Below are 21,984 nucleotides of genomic sequence, written 5' to 3'. Positions count from 1 at the left end.
TAATTCAGCCAATGTAAATGGCTAAAAGACTGAACTTATTTTCTAATTTATTGATAAATATTTTTGAAAGCATGATGCAAGAATTTGCCCTGTGTTCTATAAATCTCTCTAGAGAACAGCCAGTTTTGACTGATTAAAACTTTTGGAGGACAATTTAATTTGAGTCATCTGATTATGATGGTGGAGGGCAGTGGAAGCAGTGGAAGGGAGAATCACTGGCAAATACTGCAAAAATATTTGGCATAATCAGGAACAGGTTTGGATTTTTTTGTCCTGCAGTGTCCTGTGTCCTTAAAATCAGTACTCCTTTGTATAATTTTGGGTGGGAGAGAGTGGATACCCTCCAACTCTAGCACTTAAGTTACAAAGCCTGAGGAGACACTCTTATGTTCATGGTGAAGGGCTACTTCAATGGTGTTTCATAACAAAACCACAAATTGTGTCCTAGAATAGTCTTGTTTTTTCTCACCCGGGGTACTGCACTATTGGTATGAACAGGTATGAATATTATTAAGATGAACAGGTGCCTGAAAGTACACTCTTGTGTACTTACAATACCTCCTTGAGACTGGAGCACTATTCACAAGATTGCAGTATACTCATGTCAAAAGAATTAGCAAGTCATGAAAGGAATGCAAAGCTTGTGTAAATAATATGTTTTCCTCAGCATCTATCCTTCAGATTTGATGTGGAAACCCGGCATGTGTTTGTTGGTGACCATTCTGGGCAAGTGACCATCCTCAAACTAGAGCAAGAGTCCTGCAGCCTTGTCACCACATTTAAGGGACACACAGGTAAGGCCTCAGGAGGAGACCCAGAAAGGTGCTCAGGAAGGTCCTCATCTGTGCTCAGCATCATGATGGTTTGACTGTCCTGTGGTACGCTAGAATGGCTTGTGTCAGTGCTTAGCATGGAAGGGACATAGCTCTGGATCTGTTCCAGCAGTTCAGGAAAGCTGTGTTGGTAAAAATAAGAGTGATCAGAGCTCTGAGCAGAATACATCTGTGGCAGAAAATGCAACAATCAGTAGCTGCTAATTAAAGCAGAGTGAGACTTGAACAAGTTGTGGTAGTTCTGGGAGGGAGAAAGGATGCTGTTAAAGGCAAGATTTGTATTGGCAGACACTTCATCCCAAGTGGAATAGGCACAGCTTGGAGGCACTAAATGCTTGTTTCACTGCTGGGACTTGTGCCCCATCACCCTTTGAAAAGAGCAACCCTGGATATGAACCTACCATCTAACAGAAGAAATGCTGTCATTCCTCACCATTTTTTCGTCATATCCCTTCTCTCTAACTAAATGCTAGTAGCTCAAGGTAGCACAACATAGTGTTATCAGTCCTTGTGTTAGGGTACTGGGAAGATCCCCATAGCATTCCACATTGCTTCTTTTTTAACCTTCTGGAAATTACGGAAATGGAAAGTTGTGTAGCTCCCACTGTGACCATTCTTCTTCCACACCTTCCTGCTCAATGGATTCACCTATGCAAACGGCATTGAAGCCCTGTGCCCACAGAAGAGCAGGATGGGGTTTCAGTAGTTTTTCTAGACTGTTATTTTTCCTCTGGAAGGCACATGGTTGCATAGTCTTTGTCAAAGAGATATGCATTTTAATCACCCCATATTTTTTTTGTATCTTTATATTTAGCTACCTTCCAGTCTTCCACTTCCTGTAATAAAATGACTGTTGTGTGTGTTCTGTTGCAGGTGGTGTCACTGCTCTCTGCTGGGACCCAATACAGCGAGTTTTATTCTCAGGCAGTTCTGATCATTCCATTATAATGTGGGATATTGGAGGAAGAAAAGGAACAGCCATCGAGCTTCAAGGACATAAGTATGTTTAAAGCCCTTCCTCCTGCTTTTATAGGAGAAAAGCTAAATGCAGAAGCCACATCTGGAAACAAACAGCCCAAAGGTTACAGTCTTCACAAGCCTCAAGCTTGTATGTGTGACTCCCTGTGGTCCGTATACAACAGGAATAATTTGCTTATAGTAAGTTTTCCAGTGTTGGGCCCACAGGCTATTTTAAGAGTCTGCAGAGGGTGGTGAAGGAAAGCACAACATCTGTAGTCCTGAGTGTTATGCCAGAGCCTGTGCCTTTGTTGGAAAGAGGAGGCTCCTCAAATGAGCACAGCTGCAGGGAAATTCTTGGGTTTTAGGTGTCAAGGTCTTTCCTTCCCCTAGAGGGAGCATCGGGCTTGGACAATTAATCCCTTTTTTCTCCATGCTCTTTCACCTGCAGCCTGAATTTGAAGTGATGTGCTTTTACCTTTAACCATAGCTTCACATCTCCTCAGTGCAAAGAGGCATCATCTTTGCAAGTACATTTGCACAGCCATAGCTGTCTTTGAAGATGGGTAAGCCCATGCTGAGCATTGATTATACATCAGAATGGCTCTAGTGGCAATGACTCCTCACTGGCAATGCAACAAGTTGATTTCAGAGTTTTGGGATTTTAACTCTGGCAATGCAACAAGTTGATTTCACAGTTTTGGGATTGCATATATGTGGGACTTGCATGCCAGGCTGAGGTCTGCAGATACAAAATCCCATGGTGGTTTTGAGCTAACAGTTTCCTACATATTCATACATTTCTTTTGAGTGATGCTGCACTCTGCTGAATGATTGGGATGCCTCTGGGATTTCAGAGCACTGCAGAGCTCTAACTGAAATTACCAGATCAACCTCATACCCTACCAGTGGTGCTTGCTAATGCATTACCACTTGATTTATTGCTGTGGAGATTAGTTCTAATATGAAATTAGCCTCTGTGTGAGATGGCTGTCAGCTGGAACTGTACAATACAGCATCCTACACATCCTGCTGGTGCCTCTGCAGGCAGGCACTGTGAAGAGTGGCCCTGTTGTCCCTAATTCTCCCATGAATGCATTTCCCTTTTCAGGTTTAGCCATAGGCACAAATAAATGTGTTAGCATGCAAGTCCTTTTGACAGACAAGACCAGTGGTGGTAGCAAAGGAAACCAAATCTTGTGGATGATTTCCAGTCACTGTATGTTCAGTTCCTATGTCTTCACAACCTTGTTTTTTCCATAACAGTGTTGTACAGTCTTTGTTTCCCAGTGTTCCCAGGTAAACAGCCTGAGATGAGGCCTGAATTTCTTTCTTTTATGAAGGACTGAACCCATCTTTGGGAGTTTAAGCTGAATTGTTCCTCCCATGATGTTTTTTCATTAAAAGAAGAAACAGAAGCACCTAAATTTTCCACCTTACTGTGAGAAGGCTTAGGAACAATTTAGTGTCATTCCTACATTATTTTTCAAACTCCTTATGCTTGTTAGTGTCAAAAGAAAACCTTCAGTGTTTCTCAGTGATTCATTTCTAGATGTTGCAGGGATTTACAAAACAAAGTTGTTACCAACATTCTGCCAAGAAGGTATCTTACCAGGGCTGTGTTTATGCATCCAGATGTGCCTTCACAAGCTGCAACCCTGTTGAGGCTTCCCAGTGCAGCTGGGACCTCATATCCCAGGAACAGCAAAAACAGTTATCAGAACAGGTCTTTGCTTTTGTGGATGCTGCCCAGATGAACAACACTCTCATTCTGGTCCCAGTCTGACAGCAAAGACTAATTTGCATCTGATGGATACCATGTGCAATGAGTGGTGGAGGGAAACATATGGGCAAACAAATGGTTTGTACTGCTTTATTGATAGTCTGTGCTCACTTGTGCAGTAGCCATAGGTGGTTGATTGCTAACTGTCTTGTTTCTTTCTCAGTGATAAAGTTCAGTCTCTCTCCTATGCTCACCACACTCGGCAGCTCATCTCCTGTGGTGCAGACGGGGGAATCGTCGTCTGGAACATGGATGTTGAGAGGCAGGAGGTAGATACTTAGTTCTTGTCAGTTTGGTCTGAAGCAGTCCTGGGAAGAAGGGACCTTTCTAAAAGGTGCAGCTTTCAACCTAAACAAGATCATTCCAAGGTTTAAAAACGTTTCTGGACACGCTCCAGTTGTTATACAGCAATTATGTTGTGCCTTTGATAATATGGTACAGGGGAAATCAGCTGGCAGAAATTTGTATTAAATAGGCTGCTAAATGTCTCTTGCTCATTACATTACTGCTCTGAAAGATACTCTTTTAGGAGGATATTGAGATGCTCTGCTGTGTTTTTCAGCATGTCATGAGAAATAGCAGTTCAGATGTAAATGGATGGACTGATTGATTCATTTTGGTTTGAAAAAAGTAAAACAAGAAGGCTCTTGGTCATCTCTGGGAAAACGCAACCCAGCATTTTTTTTCCTTGATAAGAGGACATTTAACTAAGGCTTCAATCTCACCTGCTACTTAGTCTTGCTTCCCTCTGGTGTAACCACATAGAAGTGGGGTAAATGATGGCTTTGCTGATCCAGACAGTAAGATTTCACCCACACATTCCTAATTGCTTTTGTGCTTCATGGCCAACAAATGTAAGCGGGTGCAGAAACGCTTCCCAGGTCTTTGGCACCGTGGGAGCAGCCCCCACTTGGCAATTTCTGAGTCCTGACTCAGAGAGGGGGGGAGTGAGCTCTGTGCTGGCTGAGTCCGGCACCAGCCCTGCTTAGGAGCTTGGCAAATCCTGGTGCCATGAGTCACAGCAAACGTGTGCCCTCTTCGAGCAGGGGGTAGGTCAGAGGAAGGTTTTTGGTAGCATGGGCTTTCACCAGCTTTGCTGGTTCTCAAGAGTTGTGGCCTGCATGGATTGAGTGTGTCTCCTTTGAGGAAGAAAAAATGCTAAGTGGAAAACTTGATTTAAAAAAACTACTGAAGTAGGCATAAGCAGAAACTGAGCTCCCTTTTTAATGTGAATTAGCATTCCAGTTTACTCTCTTTAATTGCTAATCCAGGGGCCAAGTATGTCATCAGCTCCTAAATTGAAACGAAAGCAGAGCAATTTCCTCCTTCCCAACAGATGTTTCCTTTTTGCTGCAGCTCAAACATCCAGAAATGAAAACCTTTATTTATTTGCTGCCTTCAAAAGGCTACAGTAAGGGTTAAGATTGGCTTGCCACCAAATAGGCAGGAATGCTGTGAGAAGGCTGGTTTAAAATATAGAGAAAGAATATTATTAGCTAAATAAAGGCAGCAGGTGCTAATGGTGCACAGCTTTCCCAGACTATGGCTGTGTGGGCTTGTTCTTGTTATCAGCAGCACAACAGGGTGTTCTTGGTGCTAAACCACCCCCAAAACATGAATCTTTGAGATTTTAATATCAATTCTTGGTTTTGGGTCCTTGATCACTTTCTTTTGGATTTTGGCTTTTGTATCTTTGCCCTTATTTAAGGATTTTCTCCATGTAATATGTGCTCAGTACTCATTTTGTTGCTATCAGACTTTCCCACATTTTTGAGATTGTGTTAGAGTCACTTTCACTTAAGAGATTTTAGCCCTTGATTCTTTATTTTCAACTCAATTTTTAAAAAGCTGTAAGCAGATGTTTAAAAGATGCTATAAGCTGTCTTTCTGTTTGACTACAAAGTGGTTACTTGTCACAAACAAAATATTATCTTCATCTGTAGTGTTCACATGCCCAAGAGATGGAAAGTTATACACAGAGATGTAAATCTGTAGGCATTAAAAAGAAAGACTGTTGTGGGTAGAAAAAACAAGGCTTTTCCCCAGCAGAATGAACTGCCTTCAGAATAACGGGCAGAAGAATATGAAAAAGGTGATTGCTTTATTGCTGGGAGTCAAAGCTATCCTGGGAGCTGAGGGTCTCAATCCATCCTTAATTTGCCTTTGCCTGGCTTTTCTGTTTTTAGTTCTTTATCTCACCTGTGTTTCTTGCCATTTTAATTTGCAGCATGTGAGAAACCAGTGGTTCTGACAAGACAACTGCAGTTTGCTAATAGCACATCCTCACAAAGTATTAAACAATATTTAGTGTGTATTTAACCTCGTGGGTTGATAAAGGAAAAGAGCTTGAGTTTGGTTTGGGTCATAGGCTTGTTCAGGTGAATTACATCTTTCTCATCCCTGTGTGTGATTTGTAGCACGGGCACCTCTGACAGCAGGAACTCCTCTTAGGGTGTTAAAGAAAGAAAGAATACAAAACCCCCCAACAACATCAGCATTTCCCATAACTTTCCTTTCCCTTCAGATGATTTGCTTGGCTATTGGAAATATTAATTGACCCCAGCTCCCACCAGAGGCAATAGCAGATGGTAAATGCTGTCCCCACAAATATAACAAAATATTTCTGTATGTTTCATTCCTGAATTCATTTGTTTCCGTGGTCTTACTATCAAACTCTTCTTCATGATTTGGATGAGAACTGTTCCTCCCATGTCCTTCAAAACTCAAAGCTAAGCCAAAAAAGACATCCCAGGGAACAAATATCATCATCATCAACAGCAGTCAAAATGTCATCTTGGGAAATTTGAGATAGTAAATCAAGCTAAGCTGGCCATATTGCCACACCACAACACATCTTTTTTGTCCTGCCTCTAGGCTCCGCTGGAAATGTTTCTGCTTGTTGCTCACTTCCACTTTGTGTTTGTGTGTGTGTGTTGCAGACCCCAGAGTGGCTGGATAGTGACTCCTGTCAAAAATGTGACCAGCCTTTCTTCTGGAACTTCAAGCAGATGTGGGACAGTAAGAAAATAGGCCTCAGGCAGGTTTGTATGTGCCCTTCAGTGTGTTAACATGGTGCTATTAGGCTTTTCTCTCATAAAGGATTCTAGTAACCTTTTTCCCCCGTAAAGCTTTGAGAATTTGCACTTTGTTCTTTCACTGAGTGCTCAGGGGTGGGACAGTGGTTTCCCCTCTGTGGCTTGATTTTGTGGTTGAAAGGAACACACTGTTTTATTTCCAATCAATCCCAATAGCAAATGTATGTAATAGGCCTTGGGCTGAGTACATCTGGGGCCTTCCATGACTTTAGCCATGGGGGACTTTGCTCATTGTTAGTCAAATAAATTACAAAAGAAATTTACAGCTGATTTTTGGAGACTGCTGGTACCAAAGCTGTTTTCAATGAGATTGGATAAACACCTCTACCTGCTCAGGCTGTATTGGGAAAGGCTTAGTGGTCTGCTTGAAACATGCTGTGTTTTCCTGCCTAGCATCAGAGGGTTGCAGATTGCAGACTTTTACTAAAGGGGTGTAGAAGTGCTGCAAGTGCTCATGGAACTTGAGAAATGAGTTGTCTGGGGCAGAGCTGAGCTGTGTCGTGTCTTGCTGGAGTGAGATGGAAGAGCCAGTGGACCTGAGCAGTGACCTGGTCTGGGTTTGTGGCCTGAGATATCTTTCTGCCTGTTGTCTCCTGCAGCATCACTGCCGGAAGTGCGGGAAAGCCGTGTGCGGGAAATGCAGCTCCAAGCGCTCCTCCATCCCGCTGATGGGGTTCGAGTTCGAAGTGAGGGTCTGTGACAGCTGCCACGAGTCCATAACGGATGAGGAGTAAGTGTGGACACTGAGCTGGCTTGCACTGCAACGGGGGAAACTCCTGCAGCTGGAAGGGCCTGGGTGGGTGCAAGGCTCCAGGAGGGAGCAGCCTGGCATGGTGGTCCCTGGGCTTTCTCAGCAGGATAAGGAGGAGACAAAGCCAGGAGGGATAGAAAGCCCCTCAGCCCTGTTCCTTTCAGGCCAGAAAGGTCTCAAAGTGCTGTTTACAGAGTGGTTGCTGAATTAATGGCTTACAGCAGCAGTCAAACACTTATTTCCTCAATAGAGAACATTTTGGGGGGAAATCCTGCAGTTACAGTTCTTGCTGATTTTTGGATTTCTTTCTTCAGGCGGGCGCCTACAGCTACTTTCCACGACAGTAAGCACAACATTGTTCATGTACACTTCGATGCCACCAGGGGATGGCTGCTGACCTCGGGGACAGACAAAGTTATTAAGGTAGGAGCAAGAAATGTGCTCTAGCTCCTGTACTTCATTTCCCTTCCCTCTCCTGTGTGGCTGCAGGATGTCATACCTGCCTTCCTCCACCCAGAGACTTCTCACTTGCGATTGGGATTAGGATTTCTGCCCAATAAGGACCAAGGAGGTCTTGGTCTGTGAAGTTCTTGCCTGAAGGGGCCGGGACAAGTGCTCACTGTAGCTTTCCCTTGAGGAAGACCAACTGTTTTTCAACATGCCAAATCTCAGTGTGGCTAGATAAAGAAATAGCTAAAATAATAACTAAGTTATAACAGTTTGAGTAATTTAAAAAAACAAAATCCTCACAGTACGTTATGACTGTTCTGATCATTGAAGTTAGTTATGTAGTGGGAGTTTTTTTGGTTTCTTTTAAGGCCAGCTATGAACCTGGCTCATACAGGTGAAAGCTGGTGACATACAGAATGCCATTCATCAGCCTCCACCACTGACGTAAGTGCTGGAAAATTAAATAAAACTTCTTCAGACTTGTTGCATCCACCTCTAACCATCTTCCCCCTCTTAATTAAACAAAAAAGGTTTAAATTATATTATATAAAGGTTCTATTTTTACTGTATTTTATTGTCTTTTACCAATATTCATTATGTTGTTTTATTTTATTGTATTTAACAGTTGTGGGATATGACACCAGTAGTGTCTTGATGTTACATCAGTGAAACTTGAAAGGTGATATTTACAGAAGAAACGGATTTCCTAACCCCAATTATACTGCAGAAGATAGATAACACTGGGCACATATGGCAGATGAGAAAGGAACTAACGTGTTTACAACAACTTTATGTCCTCTGCTTGATCCAGGCTGAACATTTGCACGAAGACTCTTTCCACTTCTCAAAATATACAAGAAGGTATTTTTTTAACTAACGGTTTGTACGATCTGACTTTGGTTGTCTTGAGTTTGTTTGGAAAAATCTGTGTGCAGTGCAATTTTTAGTTTTTATATTTCAGTATGTCAAGATACTTGCTGCTTTGTACAGAGAGTTCTTGGGTTGTGTCTTCCTCTGTGAGTTTTTGGTGTCAACAGACTGTGTAAGGCAATTGGCTCTCCCTGCAGCCAGTACCTGTTGGTTTGGAATATTTCTGCTGACCATGCTCTCTCCAGAGGAGGAAATCCAGGCATGGTCTCTGGGTGCTCCATCACCAAGGAGCTGATGGACTATTGCAATTCCTTTAAGGGCTCTACCATCTACTTGTCCTAGTGGGCATCATCCAGAGAGCATTCATTGGTCTGTATAATCTTCCTGCCTCTCCCCGGCACAAGTCGCAGAACCAGGGGTTATGCAGCAACTGATTTCTACACAAAACTGAAATTGTTTTCCATCTCAGAGCATTTATAAGGAGCACACAGACTTGTTTGAGTTTGATGATGCTGACAGTCTGATTCAAATGAAATTAATGGCAACAGGAACTTTTGGGAGTGCGTGCATGGAGGGGGGCAGATCTAAAACTGGTCTAGATCTGAAAAGTCTGGTTTATCTCTACCTCTACCTCTACCTTGCACAGCAACATTTCAGCATTTATACCTGTCTGTGTTGTTGAAGATGAAGATGAATTTTGTTCTTCCTGTTTTCCATATGGTTAGTCATATTTATTTTTTTAAATGCTGATAGTTTTTATTAATTTTCTCTATAGACCCAGAAGTGATATTGCTGAATGATGCCCATTGTCCTGTTGTCATACTTTACAGTTTCTCTTAAAAATAAACAGTATTTAAAAACCTGGATTGACCAAAATTACCTTTTTAGAATGACATTGTCAAGGTGAATAAACTAAAAAAGCCCTTTTTTCCAAAGGGACCTTCTCTGAAGAGCCAACTCTCCATTCCATTAATCCACATTATTTCTTAGCATGATACTACTCACACACTTCAAAGAAACTGGTGCAGAGAATTTGCTCTGCAAAGGCTTTCCTGCATCTCCTGTGTCAGCAGGCCTTTTGACACAGCACATTGGTGGTGCTCAGTCTTGCCCTGTTTTGGACTTCCCTTCTTCCCTCTGTAGTGGGGAGGCCATGACATTTGCCACTTCAGAGCACACTGCTACCTGGAGAAGCCTTGTGTTCTCTCTTGAGAGAGAATGTCAAAAGAAAATAAAGCTTCTCCTTTCTTTGCCCAGCAGCAATTAACTTTTGAGGGGAAAAAAAATGGATACCTCAATCCATGGCATTAATTCTGATCGAGTGAGCTGCTGCAGTAAAGGGTGAGTGGAATTCTGTGTGCATGTCACAGGACTGCTATGTATTTTCAGGAAAAATTCTCTCCTTAAACTTCTTGTAACCTGTGATGAAGCATTTTGCAGTCATGTTCTCTGAAATAACACCACCTTGGGTTTCCTGGTCATACAGTCTGTTGTTGGTTCCCCTCCAGACAGCATATTTTAAAGCATATTTTCAAACATAATTCGCACAGTACTATTATTTTTCCAACTTGAAAGTTGTTTTCTCAGTCTTCCCACATTCTCTCCTGGAAACTAGATGCTTGTTTCCTCTTGGAATGCTTTTCATTACACCTTGTGCATGTTTTCTGATGACTGAAGTGTTACTGGCTGTCAAAGCTATGCAACATGAGCAAGTGGCCTGCCATATTTCATTCCAGCTGGAGAGTATGTACAAAGCTTTGCTGGACTATGGTGTTCCATGTTCCCTTGGGCTCAGGGCCTTTGAACAGAGACCTGACTTGTGCTGTGCAGGGAGTGCATCTCATGGTGACAGAAGCACGGGCGCACCGAAGTGAATTTAAATTGCTGTTTAGTGCTCGGTTCCTGAGGAGACAGCACTGGCACCAAGGCTGGGACTCCAGCATGAATTGTGCTCACACTGATGGAGTGATGGAGTCAGCAAGCTGAGGATCTGCCCCATGGTCAACGCCTACTCCTGAATGTGTAATGTGCAAACAAAGGTGAAGAACTGATTCCAAAGGAGACTACATTTGAGAATGACTTGTTTGGACTGTTCTGCAATAAACTCCTGGCCATTCCCCCCTTGTCTTCCAAGGAGTTGTGGTTTCAGTGTTGCTTATATGTGGATGTGGGGTATGCAAAACTGTTTTGCAGAATTTTCCTAGTTGTTCTTTCTCACTGAATAACCTGCAGGGTTATTTGGATTTAAGCTAACCATCTCCTTATCTTACAGTCTCAGGACAAAATGCTCTGGGCTTAGAAAATTATATAAACTGCAAGTGAAACTGAGGGGGGGAAGGAAAATTTGTCCCTTTGCAATGCCCTCAAGAGCTGTAATGTAGAGATTATGAAGGGAAAATAGATGCATCTAATTCTATAATTCTTTTACTTTCCAAATGAAACAAGAAGGATTTGACGCTGGGAGAGATAAAATCCGTGACTTCCTCTTCTGCTGTGTTAGAGTAACAATTCCAGTTTCTTCTGTCTGCTTGATGCATACGAAAAGGGATCTCAGTTGCCTGATCCTTTTTTTTTTTTTTTTCCGTTTTGCTTGCTGAATAGTGAATTTGGGCTATTTTTACGAATTTCACTGTTGGAGGGTGGGAGGAGGGTGTGTTTTGATACAGGTGTAAACTATGCAGTGCCACATACCTACACACACTCTTAAATGAAGCCAAGCCCCCTTTCCCTGGGGCTGCTGAAGGGCAGTACCTTTAGTGATATCTCATGCTGTGACAAGGCGCACACAAACATTGCTAGCTCCCTCTGCTCTACACATCAGAAAAGGTGATTTTCATTTCTCTCTTAGCTGGTGCTTCCTTGTGGGAAGTGTTCTGCAGAGGATCTGCCTGCTATTCTTGGTTTTAAAATGAGCAGTGTCTGTAGGGCTTAGGCAGCTGATGGGGCAGGTGCTGGTCACATACACAGTGCCTGAGCAGCTTGCTGGAGTCACTTGTGTCCCAGGTGGCCCAATCTGAGCACCAAACTTCAGTCTTTTTAAGCTGAAAATATTTAGGTGAAGGGAAAAGAATGTGGGCATCTGCTTGCAATGTAGCATTGATGGTCCTCCCATCCACCAGAAGACTTAATGTCATGGTTAGATGTTGAAACAGAGCAGTGATAGGGCTGCAAGTCAGCCAGTCTGACAGAGGATAATCCTGAACAGTGACATTGGTGTGCTCAGCTGTGAGAAGCTGCTTTTTGCAGCCAAGCCCAGGTGACCTCCCTGCTCTGTCCTCCTGAACTTGAGGCCATCACCTGAGTGTCAGCATGTGGGCTCTTAGTACCCCAGTAGTGGTTACTGCACTTTGCCTGAGAGGGTGGCATGGGCATCTCCGTACTGGGAAAGGGAGGGATGTGTTCCCTCTGAGTGGGGGAAATGAAACCACTGTATGGAGTCCAGCAAAGGGCCACTGAGATGGTGAAAGGTACAGGAGCATATCTGGGAGAGCTGGGACTGTTCATCTTGGAGAAAAGAAGGCTCAGAGGGATCTCATCAGTGTGTATAAATGCCTGAAGGGAGGGTGCAAAGAGAATGCACTGGTGTCCAGTGACAGGGCCAGAGGCAATGGGCACAAACAGAATCACAGATTTCCTCTGAACATCAGAAAACAATTTTTACTGTAAGGATGACTGAGGATGGGCACAGACTGGCCAGGCAGGTAGTTTGTGGGTTCTCCATCTTTGGAGAAAACCCAACTGGACATGACCCTGGGCAGCCACCTCCAGGTGACCCTGCTTGAGCGCGACCAGATGACCTTTGAAGGTTCTTTCCCACCTTGGCCATTCTGTGATTCAAAGTCCACTTAATGCCTGTATCTACTCTATTGCTTAGAGAAGGAAAAAAAAAGAACTATCTTTCCTTAAATCAAAACTACTACCAAATTAGTTACTAACAAATTAGCAAATATTACCAATGTCTGGCCTCGCTGTTCCAAATAGGATTTGCATACCAGCAACCAAAGTTCTGCTTTGTAGCACACAAGAAATAGGGCTACAATGTGTGGTTTTACAGCCATGTCCTTTCCAGGAGACCGCATTGAGCACATGGGATGTTTTTAATTAGAACTTAGAAGATGCAACGGTAACAACAAACTTGATCCTTTTTTCAGGATGTGTTGATGTCTTAAGTCCCTTCAGTGATGACCTCTCATGTAATATTGAGGAAGACAGAGATTTTTCTCTGAATGTTGGCAGGAAATCTTTGCTCCTCAAAAGATAAAAAAATGTCCCTAGCTCGCCAATAACTGGAAGTTCTGGGATTTGAGGTTAATTTTGTGTGATCACATGTGACTTTTCATTGCATTTTCCCAGTTTGGGGATTTTCCCTTGTGACCAGTCTTTGGCCATCTCTGAAATTTTGTTTGCTGCAGGACACATTGTCCTGCTCAGAAAAGAGATGATTGAGTTCAGTTGAAATTGCTGCCAAGTAGGGACATTGAACTCAAACCAAAATGAAAACACGAGAGCTCATTCCTGGCAAAGTCAGTGCAAAGAGGGGATACCAAGAAAGAATGTTATCAGCATACAAACAAAACCTAAAAAAACCAAACCAAACCAAAAAGCACCTACAGTATAGAAATGAATATACATCAGAGCTGTATAAAGACACACCTAACCCCCATCCCAGTACTGTAAGCCAGCCAGCAGCCATGGTCCAGATCCAGAAGCCACAAGGAACATAGAGTTGTTCCAGTCAATGAAGATTTGACTTCCATTTCTTGTTCTTTGGTTCAATTGCCAAATAATATTTAGCTACCTCAAGTAGTTTTTTCAGGATTGCATTAAATGCATAAACACTTCAATATTAAGAGGATGGGGAAGAGACATATTACACTGAAATGGTACAGAAGAGGTGTCAGGCCTTATGAAGATACTCTGTCCAGTTATTTGTTCTTTAGATATTAAATAATCTGAATTTATTAAAGGGTTTATCACCTTTACACTTATATTTTATCACAGGTCAAGACTTCCTTCTTCCTTCTTCCTTCTGGTATTAAATAATCTGAATTTATTAAAGGGTTTATCACCTTTACACTTATATTTTATCACAGGTCAAGACTTCCTTCTGATGTGAAAAACCCATTGCTAACACCCCTGTTTTGTCCTGTCCCAAGAAAATTCTGTGGGGTTGCCACGGCCAAGTAATTAAGAAATTTTCACAAATAAGTTCACAAACTCCTTGCTACATCTTTGCCATTAGCACTAGTTTTGGCTGTGGTTTAGCTTTCCAAAGGCTGAGCCTTGTTTCTGACTCTGCTTGGTAAGTTGTCATACTGACTAATACCTCATGGGCTTTGCTGTCTTCTTGATTAGAGGGATTTTATATGAAAAGCCAGCTCTTACTGGCTTTTGTTCAGGTCAGTGTTTTATATGAATGCTGCTCAACAATTTGACTTTTTCTACCAACTACATTGTAACACTTTCCAGTACTGTTCCATTATGTAAATAAGTGTCTCCCATGTAGCTGAATAAATTGTGGTATCTTAATCCCACTAAATTAATTTCTATCAGCTTTTGGCTATTTCTTTTCCCTCTCTATGTGTGTAATGAGGAATTTGCTTTATTGAATTTTGGCTGGACTCATTCACCTGCCTGTTCTGTGAATTGTCATAAAACTGACAGCTGTTGTATGGACATGTTTTTAGCCTGGACAAATTCTTGCCCTGAGTGCCTGGCAGTGGGTGAGCAGCCCAAAGGAAATGGTGTCTGGGCAGTGGAGAGGAATTGCATGATTTTGTGCATCGCTCCAAGGCTCCCTGTGGATTGTGGATTCTGAACTGAAAAGTAAAGGGAAGATGCTCAAGATTTTTAATCATCAAAGAAAACGGCACTTCCTGGGACCTCTCTCCCTGAAGGTTGCACAAGTGCAGGTTTGGACAATATTTTTGTCTGTGAAATGGCACTGCTGGTACAGCAAAGGTCTCTTTCTCCTGGCAGCAGGGTAGGAACCTGTCCTGCTGAAGACCTTTGCCCAGGCTCACACTGTGCCCCTTCGTAAAGCTGAGCATTAGCTTTTAGCTTTTGTTTTGAGAGAAAACACATTTCCTTCAGATGAATACATCATTTTTATCTGATGGCTCCCTCTAGAGAAAGGAACATAAATACTGATGTACTTCACAAATTTAAGTTCTTGGATTTGATCACTTTTAGTCCCAGAAGTGTTTTTGTTCCACTTGCTCCCTATCAGTTTCAGTGCCTTTTCAAAGCCTTCTTTCTCTCATTGTGTAGATCAGTGCTTTTTGGACAACCACAGGAAGGCAGAATTTTCAAGTCATCTTAGTTGCATCTTAAAATTATCTCCTGTAATCAGTTGCTGGCTCTGCTTGAATGTGCCCAGAATTACCTCTCCTAACAAAGCAAGAGATGGAAGCCTGAGACAAACAGGGAAATACTGTGAGCTGAGCTCGGGAGGATGCAAAGCTCTGCACTGCCAGAGTGGAAACTGCCTGTCTAAAATGACTGTGGGTGGATGTTGACCAGCACTAGTTTTAAATAAGCATGATCCAGTGTCATGAGATGGGGTGCTTTATTTTTGCAGAGAGGATGTGAGAGTAACACACAGAGGAATTACAGATTTGAACTGCTTCATAGCTGCCCTCCTCCACTGTTCCATCAGGTTGTTCCCTGAAAGACTAACTCCAGGTTCACTCTCCACTCATCAAGTTCAGCCCTGCTTAAGGAAAACTAGTACTGCTTCAAGTGCCATGGCTTTTAGAGAGGCTTTGTCATTACAAAAATACAAATTAGTGCTTGTACTGACAATTGAAATGGCTGGGATTATCCCCCCACCAAATTAATTCATTTACATTGAAGTTTGCAGGACTGACTTATGAGGCTATAATGAAGGATATAGCAGAAGTAAATCCCTTTGAGCCCAGGCAGTGCATATTCAAAATCCCACCTGAGCCTTGTTTAACAGGAAGGGGTGGCCCTGCTCACACCTTGTTCCCACTGAGCAGAACACAGAAGCTGGAGTGTGTGTTACTGCAAATGCCAACAATTGGTATTTGCAGTTTACTCCACAATTGTGAGGTATCTATGGGACTGCCCCCATTCAAAGGCAAACAACAAACAATTTTTTACACCTTTAATCAGCAGGTTGATTTAGCTTATTGGGTTTTTTTAAACAATGAATAAAGATGACCCAGATATGAAAAAAAAACCAAAATGCAGTTTACAAAATTGTTTGATACCTGTTACATTGATATCCTAAAATTTTCATCCAAAACAAAAAGAGAAGTTGCAGTGCCCCCACATCACTGCAGTCAGTCCTCCTGCACTGATGATGGGCTGTGCCTTTCCATGAGGAGGTAGGGAAATGACCAACTCCACATGAGCTCTGTGGTACTACATGCCTGTGCAAGATCCCTGAGAGCAAAAAACTTCCCAACTAGGTGACTTCATGAAGTGAAGAAAAATGCGAAGCCATCAGACTGAGGTCAGAGTCATAAAAGCCTCGAGGCTGCCACAACAAGTGTGGGGCTGCACCTGGACTGGAAAGGGTGGCAAGAGCAGCTGCTGTGCTTGTCATTCTACTCCCATGAACCAGGTGTGCTCTCAACCTCCCAGTGTGCACTGCTTAGCAAGGACCTGTGCCACCCTCACCTTCTGGTCATCTGTCACTGGATGCTATTTTTGTTTTGTTCATAAAGTTTTAAAAGTGGAAGAGGAGACTGAGGGGGAGACCTAATCACAGCCTACAACTTCCTTGTGAGGGGAAGAGGAGGGGCAGGCACTGATCTCTTCTCTGGGGTGACCAGTGACAGGGCCCAAAGGAATGGCATGAGGTTGTGTCAGAGCAGGTTTAGGTTGCATATCAGGAAAAGGTTCTTTACCCCCAGGGTGGCTGGGCATTGGAACAGCTGCCCAGGGAAATGCTCACAGCACCAGCCTGACAGAGCTCAAGAAGCATTTGGACAATGCTGTCAGGCACATGGTGTGACTCTTAGGGTGTCCTGTGCAGGGCCAGGAGTTGGACTCCATGATCCTTGTGGGCCCTTTCTGACTCAGCATAATCTGTGAGTCTACAAATGTATTCACTTACATGAAGGTGCAAGTCATTCTGGATTGCATTTGCATTAGACAAATCCTCTTGCTGGCTTGCAGCCACATGCCATGTTTGCTTTCGTGGAATCAGGCTGAAACAAAGCATCAGCAGGACCATAATACCAAAGTGTGTGACACTCTGGACTTTGTTTCTACTTGCTGTTCCCGTGGTTTAGTTCTTTTTAAATCAGAAGTGCTCTTAAACCATAGCATGTTGCTCTTTGACACTGTGACCAAACTTGGATTAAAGCAGTTTTCTTAACTTTGGCTTCATTTTTAAGCTGTGACACAAAATGAAAAATATAGGCTGTTCAAATGCACTAGTGCAGAATGTGGACTAAAATGTGTTAAATATATACATATATAGTGCACAGTTTTTACTTTTATGAACTATTTAAATACCAGTCATTAAACTTTTCTTCTGTACTGCAGAGCTGAGAAGCAAATTGATGTAAATACTAAATAATGCAAATGTTTTTATTAACCTTGCAGCTATTGGGTTAAGAAATGTAGTTACTATATATGCTTCCAGCCATGCTCTTGTTTTGGGTAACTGTATTCAACAGTTGAAACCACAGAAAATGTTAATACCAGATTTGCAGGAAATAAACTTCTGTACAAGTCTTGCTGTTGTTTTCTTTCACTGTAGTGCAAGAAGGAGTTAAGTTTATAAATGAGGCAATAACTGGAATGCTGACCCAGGAGGAGCTGTGACAGCCTGACTTGTCTCAGCACTGCTTATCATGGCAAATTTTTCTCAGGGCCTCTCTGACAGTAAAGTCTTCTAAGGAGATTGACAATAGGCTAAAAAAAGGAGGTTTTTTCTTAAACTGATACTTAATAGTAGATCTTTATATAACAAGGAAATACCATCAGCCAGGAGGCAACTTAATTACATAAACCAGACAGAAGGAGCTCCCCTCTGTCCATCACCAGTCTTTAGCTGGTCAGTCACTGCAGAGAGCTCAAGAACATCTGTGTTATATTTGTGTTCAGGTCCTTGGTCCTACCACACTGGTGTGAGCCACATGTGAAACAGTGCAGCACCTTGGCTGGGTTCTGGAGGCAGCTGGTTAATAAACACACTCAGTTCAGGAGAAAAGGTGTTACCTTTTATAATAATAGTCCTGGCTTTGCAGTAAAGCTGAAATAATTAAGACAAAATGAGTCCCACCAGAAAGTCTAAGTGTGAGCTGATTGTCTTCATTACTCTTAGAAAGATGCAGCACTGTAGGTGGTGTTTCTTAAACTAGATCCAGTAAATCCCTGTGAAAAAGCCCATTTTTCCCTCTACCGATTTACCGTGAGAAACTCAATGAGTAATTCAAATGTCCACAGATCAGATAGGATGAATTCTGTCCTCTGTGTCTGGAAGTAAACACATCCAGACAAAATACAAGCCTCTCATCAGGAGGTGGACTCTCCTCTAAAACTTGTGCCACACCAGTTCTCCCTTCCCCTCTTAATCTATTCACAATAATAAAACAATTCCCTTTAATCTCTCACAGAAATGGCAAGCAGGTACATCTTAGCGTGTTTCTTTTTGTGCCTACAGTCATGCAGCCATTTCTCTGCTGGACCCAGCCATGTCTGGGTGTGTTGTGTTGAAACCTCCTATTTCATGGTATTTTGACATAAATGGGATAATATTTAGCCCTGGCTCCATCAAGTAATGTGGAAGGCTTTGGCAGTGTTCCTAAATTCTTGCTGTTTAAACATGAGGAAGTGGATAACTTCTGCATACCAGCACTAATTTATAGAAACTAAAGGCCGTGAGGAATCCTTCCCTTTAAACTAAGCAGACTCTGCAAGAGAGTTTCTGCATTCCCAGTTACATGCTTGAGCCCAATCACCCTCATGCAGTGAAGGAAGCCACCAACCTGTCAAATACAGCAGTTTAAAGCTGCTTAAAACATTCCCACGTCTTTCCTGAAGTCCTTCACGAAGGCTACTGAAAGTACACTCCTCTGCATTTCTCTCTGCTGAGTGTTTTAAATTATTCTAGGTAACTTTACAAAGTCTCAGGGCTTATTTTAATGCCTCTCAATTTTTCTTCCAATCCAAAGAACACAACCTTAGTGTGTCTTGAGGCAGCAGCTGCATATTCACAATGGGAGAGACCTGGCAGCAGAGAAAAATTACACAGGTGCCACTCTACTACCTCATTATGAGAACACCTGAGCCTAATTCATTTTTAACAGGCCTATGGCATCCTACTTCCCCTCAACAGCACATTACTGTGTAACTAGAAGATTTGTGGTGACACTGTGTCAGCAGAGACACTAAATTCCTGGAGAAACAGATTTAAACTTCTGGGAGAATTCTTCCAGCATCTCCATTAGTTTCTCTTCATCCTCTGGTGGACTGTGGGTGTATGCTAGCGGTAAGTGTGTAGGGACTGGTTGCCTGTCTGGAAGAAAAGAAGAGAAAAAAAACAACCTTATGGGTACATTTAACTCTCTTATAGCAGAGAGGAGGTTTTTTTGATAGACTCTGTACTGCCCAAACATACCTCATGGTCTTGAAGGCAGGAAAATTAACCTTCTAGGTACCTGTAAATAATGCTAGTTAACCATATCTCCTAAACCAAAAATTAAACCAATTTGTATTTTGGAGCTGGAGTGATTTTTCTGTAGCACAATATGACCTGGACTGTGCAGCAAGCCCCCCTTTGCAGCTGGGGACAGTTTAGGAGAAAGAAGGCTTCCTGGTGGGGTTATGCCTGTCAGTAGGGCAGCACCTCCAGGCAAAGACCAATAGCTGGAGTTTGTTGCTGCAGGCAGAGGATGATTTTGCACTTGAAACAACATTTTTCCTTGACTCCTGGATAACATTTCTAGTAATGTACAAATCCCCAGCTGGGACTTTGTAGTTAGGATTATTTTCAATCTTAAAATCCTTACTTTCAACCTTGGAAACAATGGTTAAATTCTAAATGCAAAAGAACTTGGGCTTATTGCTCAGTCATCACAAGTAACACGTATCCAACCAAGTTTGCTCAGTTTGATGCTTTGCTTGGTTTTCCAGATGTCATGTCTGTCACTCACTCTGTAAATACAGCTGTTACCACCATCCACTCTAAGGGATTTTCCCCTCCAAATCATGGTGTCTAGAGCCTGGAGCCTTACAACAATGCTGTCAGGTGTCTGTGGAACAACACTCAGAGCACTGGTGCAGCACTGTTAAGTCTACTTAGCAAGCTCAACTTCCACAGCAGCCAGCTGAGACAAAAAGAACAAGCTGTTGCAACCCTGGGCAGCAGATTTCCCTAAAAACCTATCAGGCTGCCACTGGCCTCTCTACGAGAGCAGAGGTATTTGCTGTCTTAAGAGCAAATGTTTACCTGACTGCACACACCACATAACTTCTGCTCATGGAAAACTGAGGAGAGTAATGGTCCCTTCTCCATCACCGATTATGAATGGCTTCCCACCTAGCCACAGTGCTGCCAGTAGCCTGTGCTAAAATTTGGGAACTAGGTATGAAAGCCAAGTTCAGCATCACAGAGAAGATGCTTCTAGTCTTTGGAAAGCAGGTCTCTGTTAAGCATTTTTTATACGTTTTAGCAGATGCAGAGAATTCTGGTAGTAGTAGTCATGTTCTCACTTCCCTTTATAATTTTCTCAGAAAAAAAAAAAAAAAAAGCTGGCTTTGGTTTGCTTTTCAGAGGGAACAGAAGAAGAGAATGCAGAAAATTGAGAGAAACCTGACTGATTTGGAAAATGGCTGCCTAGGATCAGAAGCATGGGGTTTGTGGCAAAGTGAAAGGGCCTGAAGAGTGCCCATGCTAAGCTGTGGCTTCCAAAAGGCCGTAGGAGCAAGAAATAACTGACTTCACCACTATTTGATAAGCACAAGACATAGACTCAGAACTTCTCTTGCAGCTTTAAGAGCAGCCATGCCAGGACCAAAGCATTCAAAAGTCAGTAGCTTTAGCTAAAGAGGCAGGGCATGTTCCCTGTTTACCAAAGCTGGGAGTAGAAAAAGGCCAAAGGAAAGAGCCTGGTGGAATTATGAAAGAAACAGAAAGAACTGAGCAGAAGCATTAGGACCAGAAGAAAGTGACTGGAGTTTTTAAAAGAAAGGCAAAGCCTGGTTCTACAAAGAAGGCTGACCAGCTAGAATGTGGGGTTTCTATTGCACCACATGCTGCCATGAAAAATGTCCATTTAAGTATCTGTCAGCCAACCCTGCATGACTGTCTGTGGGACAGAAGTCAACCCAAATGCAGAAAAGTCTGAGCTTCCTGCATTCTCCATATAGAAATTCAGTGAATCAGGATTTGAATGCCACATCCAACAGAAGCACTAAGCTTCTGTAAGAAATTACCCTGAGCTTTCTTTTTCTGGACTGACCTGCATCACCACTGAGGCATCTCTGCTTCCAGCTGCTCCTACAAAGATGCCTGTCATTTGCCTGGGAGAAAAGAAAGGCTCTGCTCTACTTTTCCATTCCCTAAGCTCACAGTGCCAAAAACGCCATTGTGCTCAAGTCTTTGCCCAGTGTTAGAGAAAGGGGGAATTGGCAGTTTTAGCTAGGATGGAACAATAGGAAGAAGAACCTGTCAAAGCAGAGCCAACTCCCAGTGCTCTGTGAGAAAGATGCTCATTTCCTAGCATCATAAAAGATGCTGTTTGACTGCTGTGATTCACCTTCCCCTGGCACAGTCCTACATGCAGCCATTTTCATTACAAAAATCCCCAGCCCTCCCTAAAGAAATGCTTTGAAGTCTCTATCAGCTACTTTAGAGGACAAAAGCAGGAACATAACAATTTAACACAATGCTCACTCGAACATTTAGACTTGAAACAACTTTGAGAAATGCTTTATCCTTTGCACAAGCTGCCTGGTGCAACCTTCATCCCCTTCCAAGCCAGACAGGGATCCTCAGCTCAAGCAGGCTGGGATCTCCAGTCTGTGCACTGTGAGACACTGCTCCTTACCTTGGAAGAACAAGCCACTGGGCAGCTTTGTTGCTTCAGCAGACACCGCCAACCACAGGACGGTGTCGGCTCCCTGGGCCTCTGTGCGCAGCGAGTTCTTCATCCTCTCATAGAAATCAGGCATGGACGACCTCACAGCTGGAAAGGATAACAATGCAATGGTGGCCTGCCGTGCAAAGCTTTTTTGACACACACACACAAAAAAAAAAACACC

General features: G+C 42.8%; 2 protein-coding genes across 5 annotated transcripts in view; one reads left to right on the top strand and one right to left on the bottom strand.

Annotated features, from left to right (window-relative positions):
* Positions 1–10,867, top strand: part of WDFY2 (WD repeat and FYVE domain containing 2) — a 58,976-nt gene extending 48,109 nt beyond the window's left edge. For both annotated transcript variants that reach the window (XM_041466975.1, XM_041466976.1), the window contains exons 6-12: positions 682–794; positions 1,707–1,833; positions 3,737–3,842; positions 6,513–6,614; positions 7,268–7,398; positions 7,734–7,842; positions 8,495–10,867. In XM_041466975.1, coding sequence (XP_041322909.1) covers positions 682–794; positions 1,707–1,833; positions 3,737–3,842; positions 6,513–6,614; positions 7,268–7,398; positions 7,734–7,842; positions 8,495–8,524 — 718 coding nt within the window. In that variant the 3' untranslated portion in view covers positions 8,525–10,867. The remainder of the gene's footprint in view (positions 1–681; positions 795–1,706; positions 1,834–3,736; positions 3,843–6,512; positions 6,615–7,267; positions 7,399–7,733; positions 7,843–8,494) is intronic.
* Positions 10,868–15,854: 4,987 nt separating this feature from the next.
* Positions 15,855–21,984, bottom strand: part of DHRS12 (dehydrogenase/reductase 12) — a 29,299-nt gene continuing 23,169 nt past the window's right edge. For all 3 annotated transcript variants that reach the window (XM_041466971.1, XM_041466972.1, XM_041466973.1), the window contains 2 exons: positions 21,771–21,908; positions 15,855–19,237 (listed from right to left, as the gene is read on the bottom strand). In XM_041466971.1, the coding sequence (XP_041322905.1) occupies positions 19,110–19,237; positions 21,771–21,908 (266 nt within the window). In that variant the 3' untranslated portion in view covers positions 15,855–19,109. The remainder of the gene's footprint in view (positions 19,238–21,770; positions 21,909–21,984) is intronic.

Source organism: Pyrgilauda ruficollis, unplaced genomic scaffold (genome assembly GCF_017590135.1).
Source record: "Pyrgilauda ruficollis isolate IOZ18807 unplaced genomic scaffold, ASM1759013v1 scaffold20, whole genome shotgun sequence".
NCBI classification, from domain to species: domain Eukaryota; kingdom Metazoa; phylum Chordata; class Aves; order Passeriformes; family Passeridae; genus Pyrgilauda; species Pyrgilauda ruficollis.
Note: the sequence above shows the minus strand (reverse complement) of the source record. Positions and strands in the feature narration are given on the sequence as shown.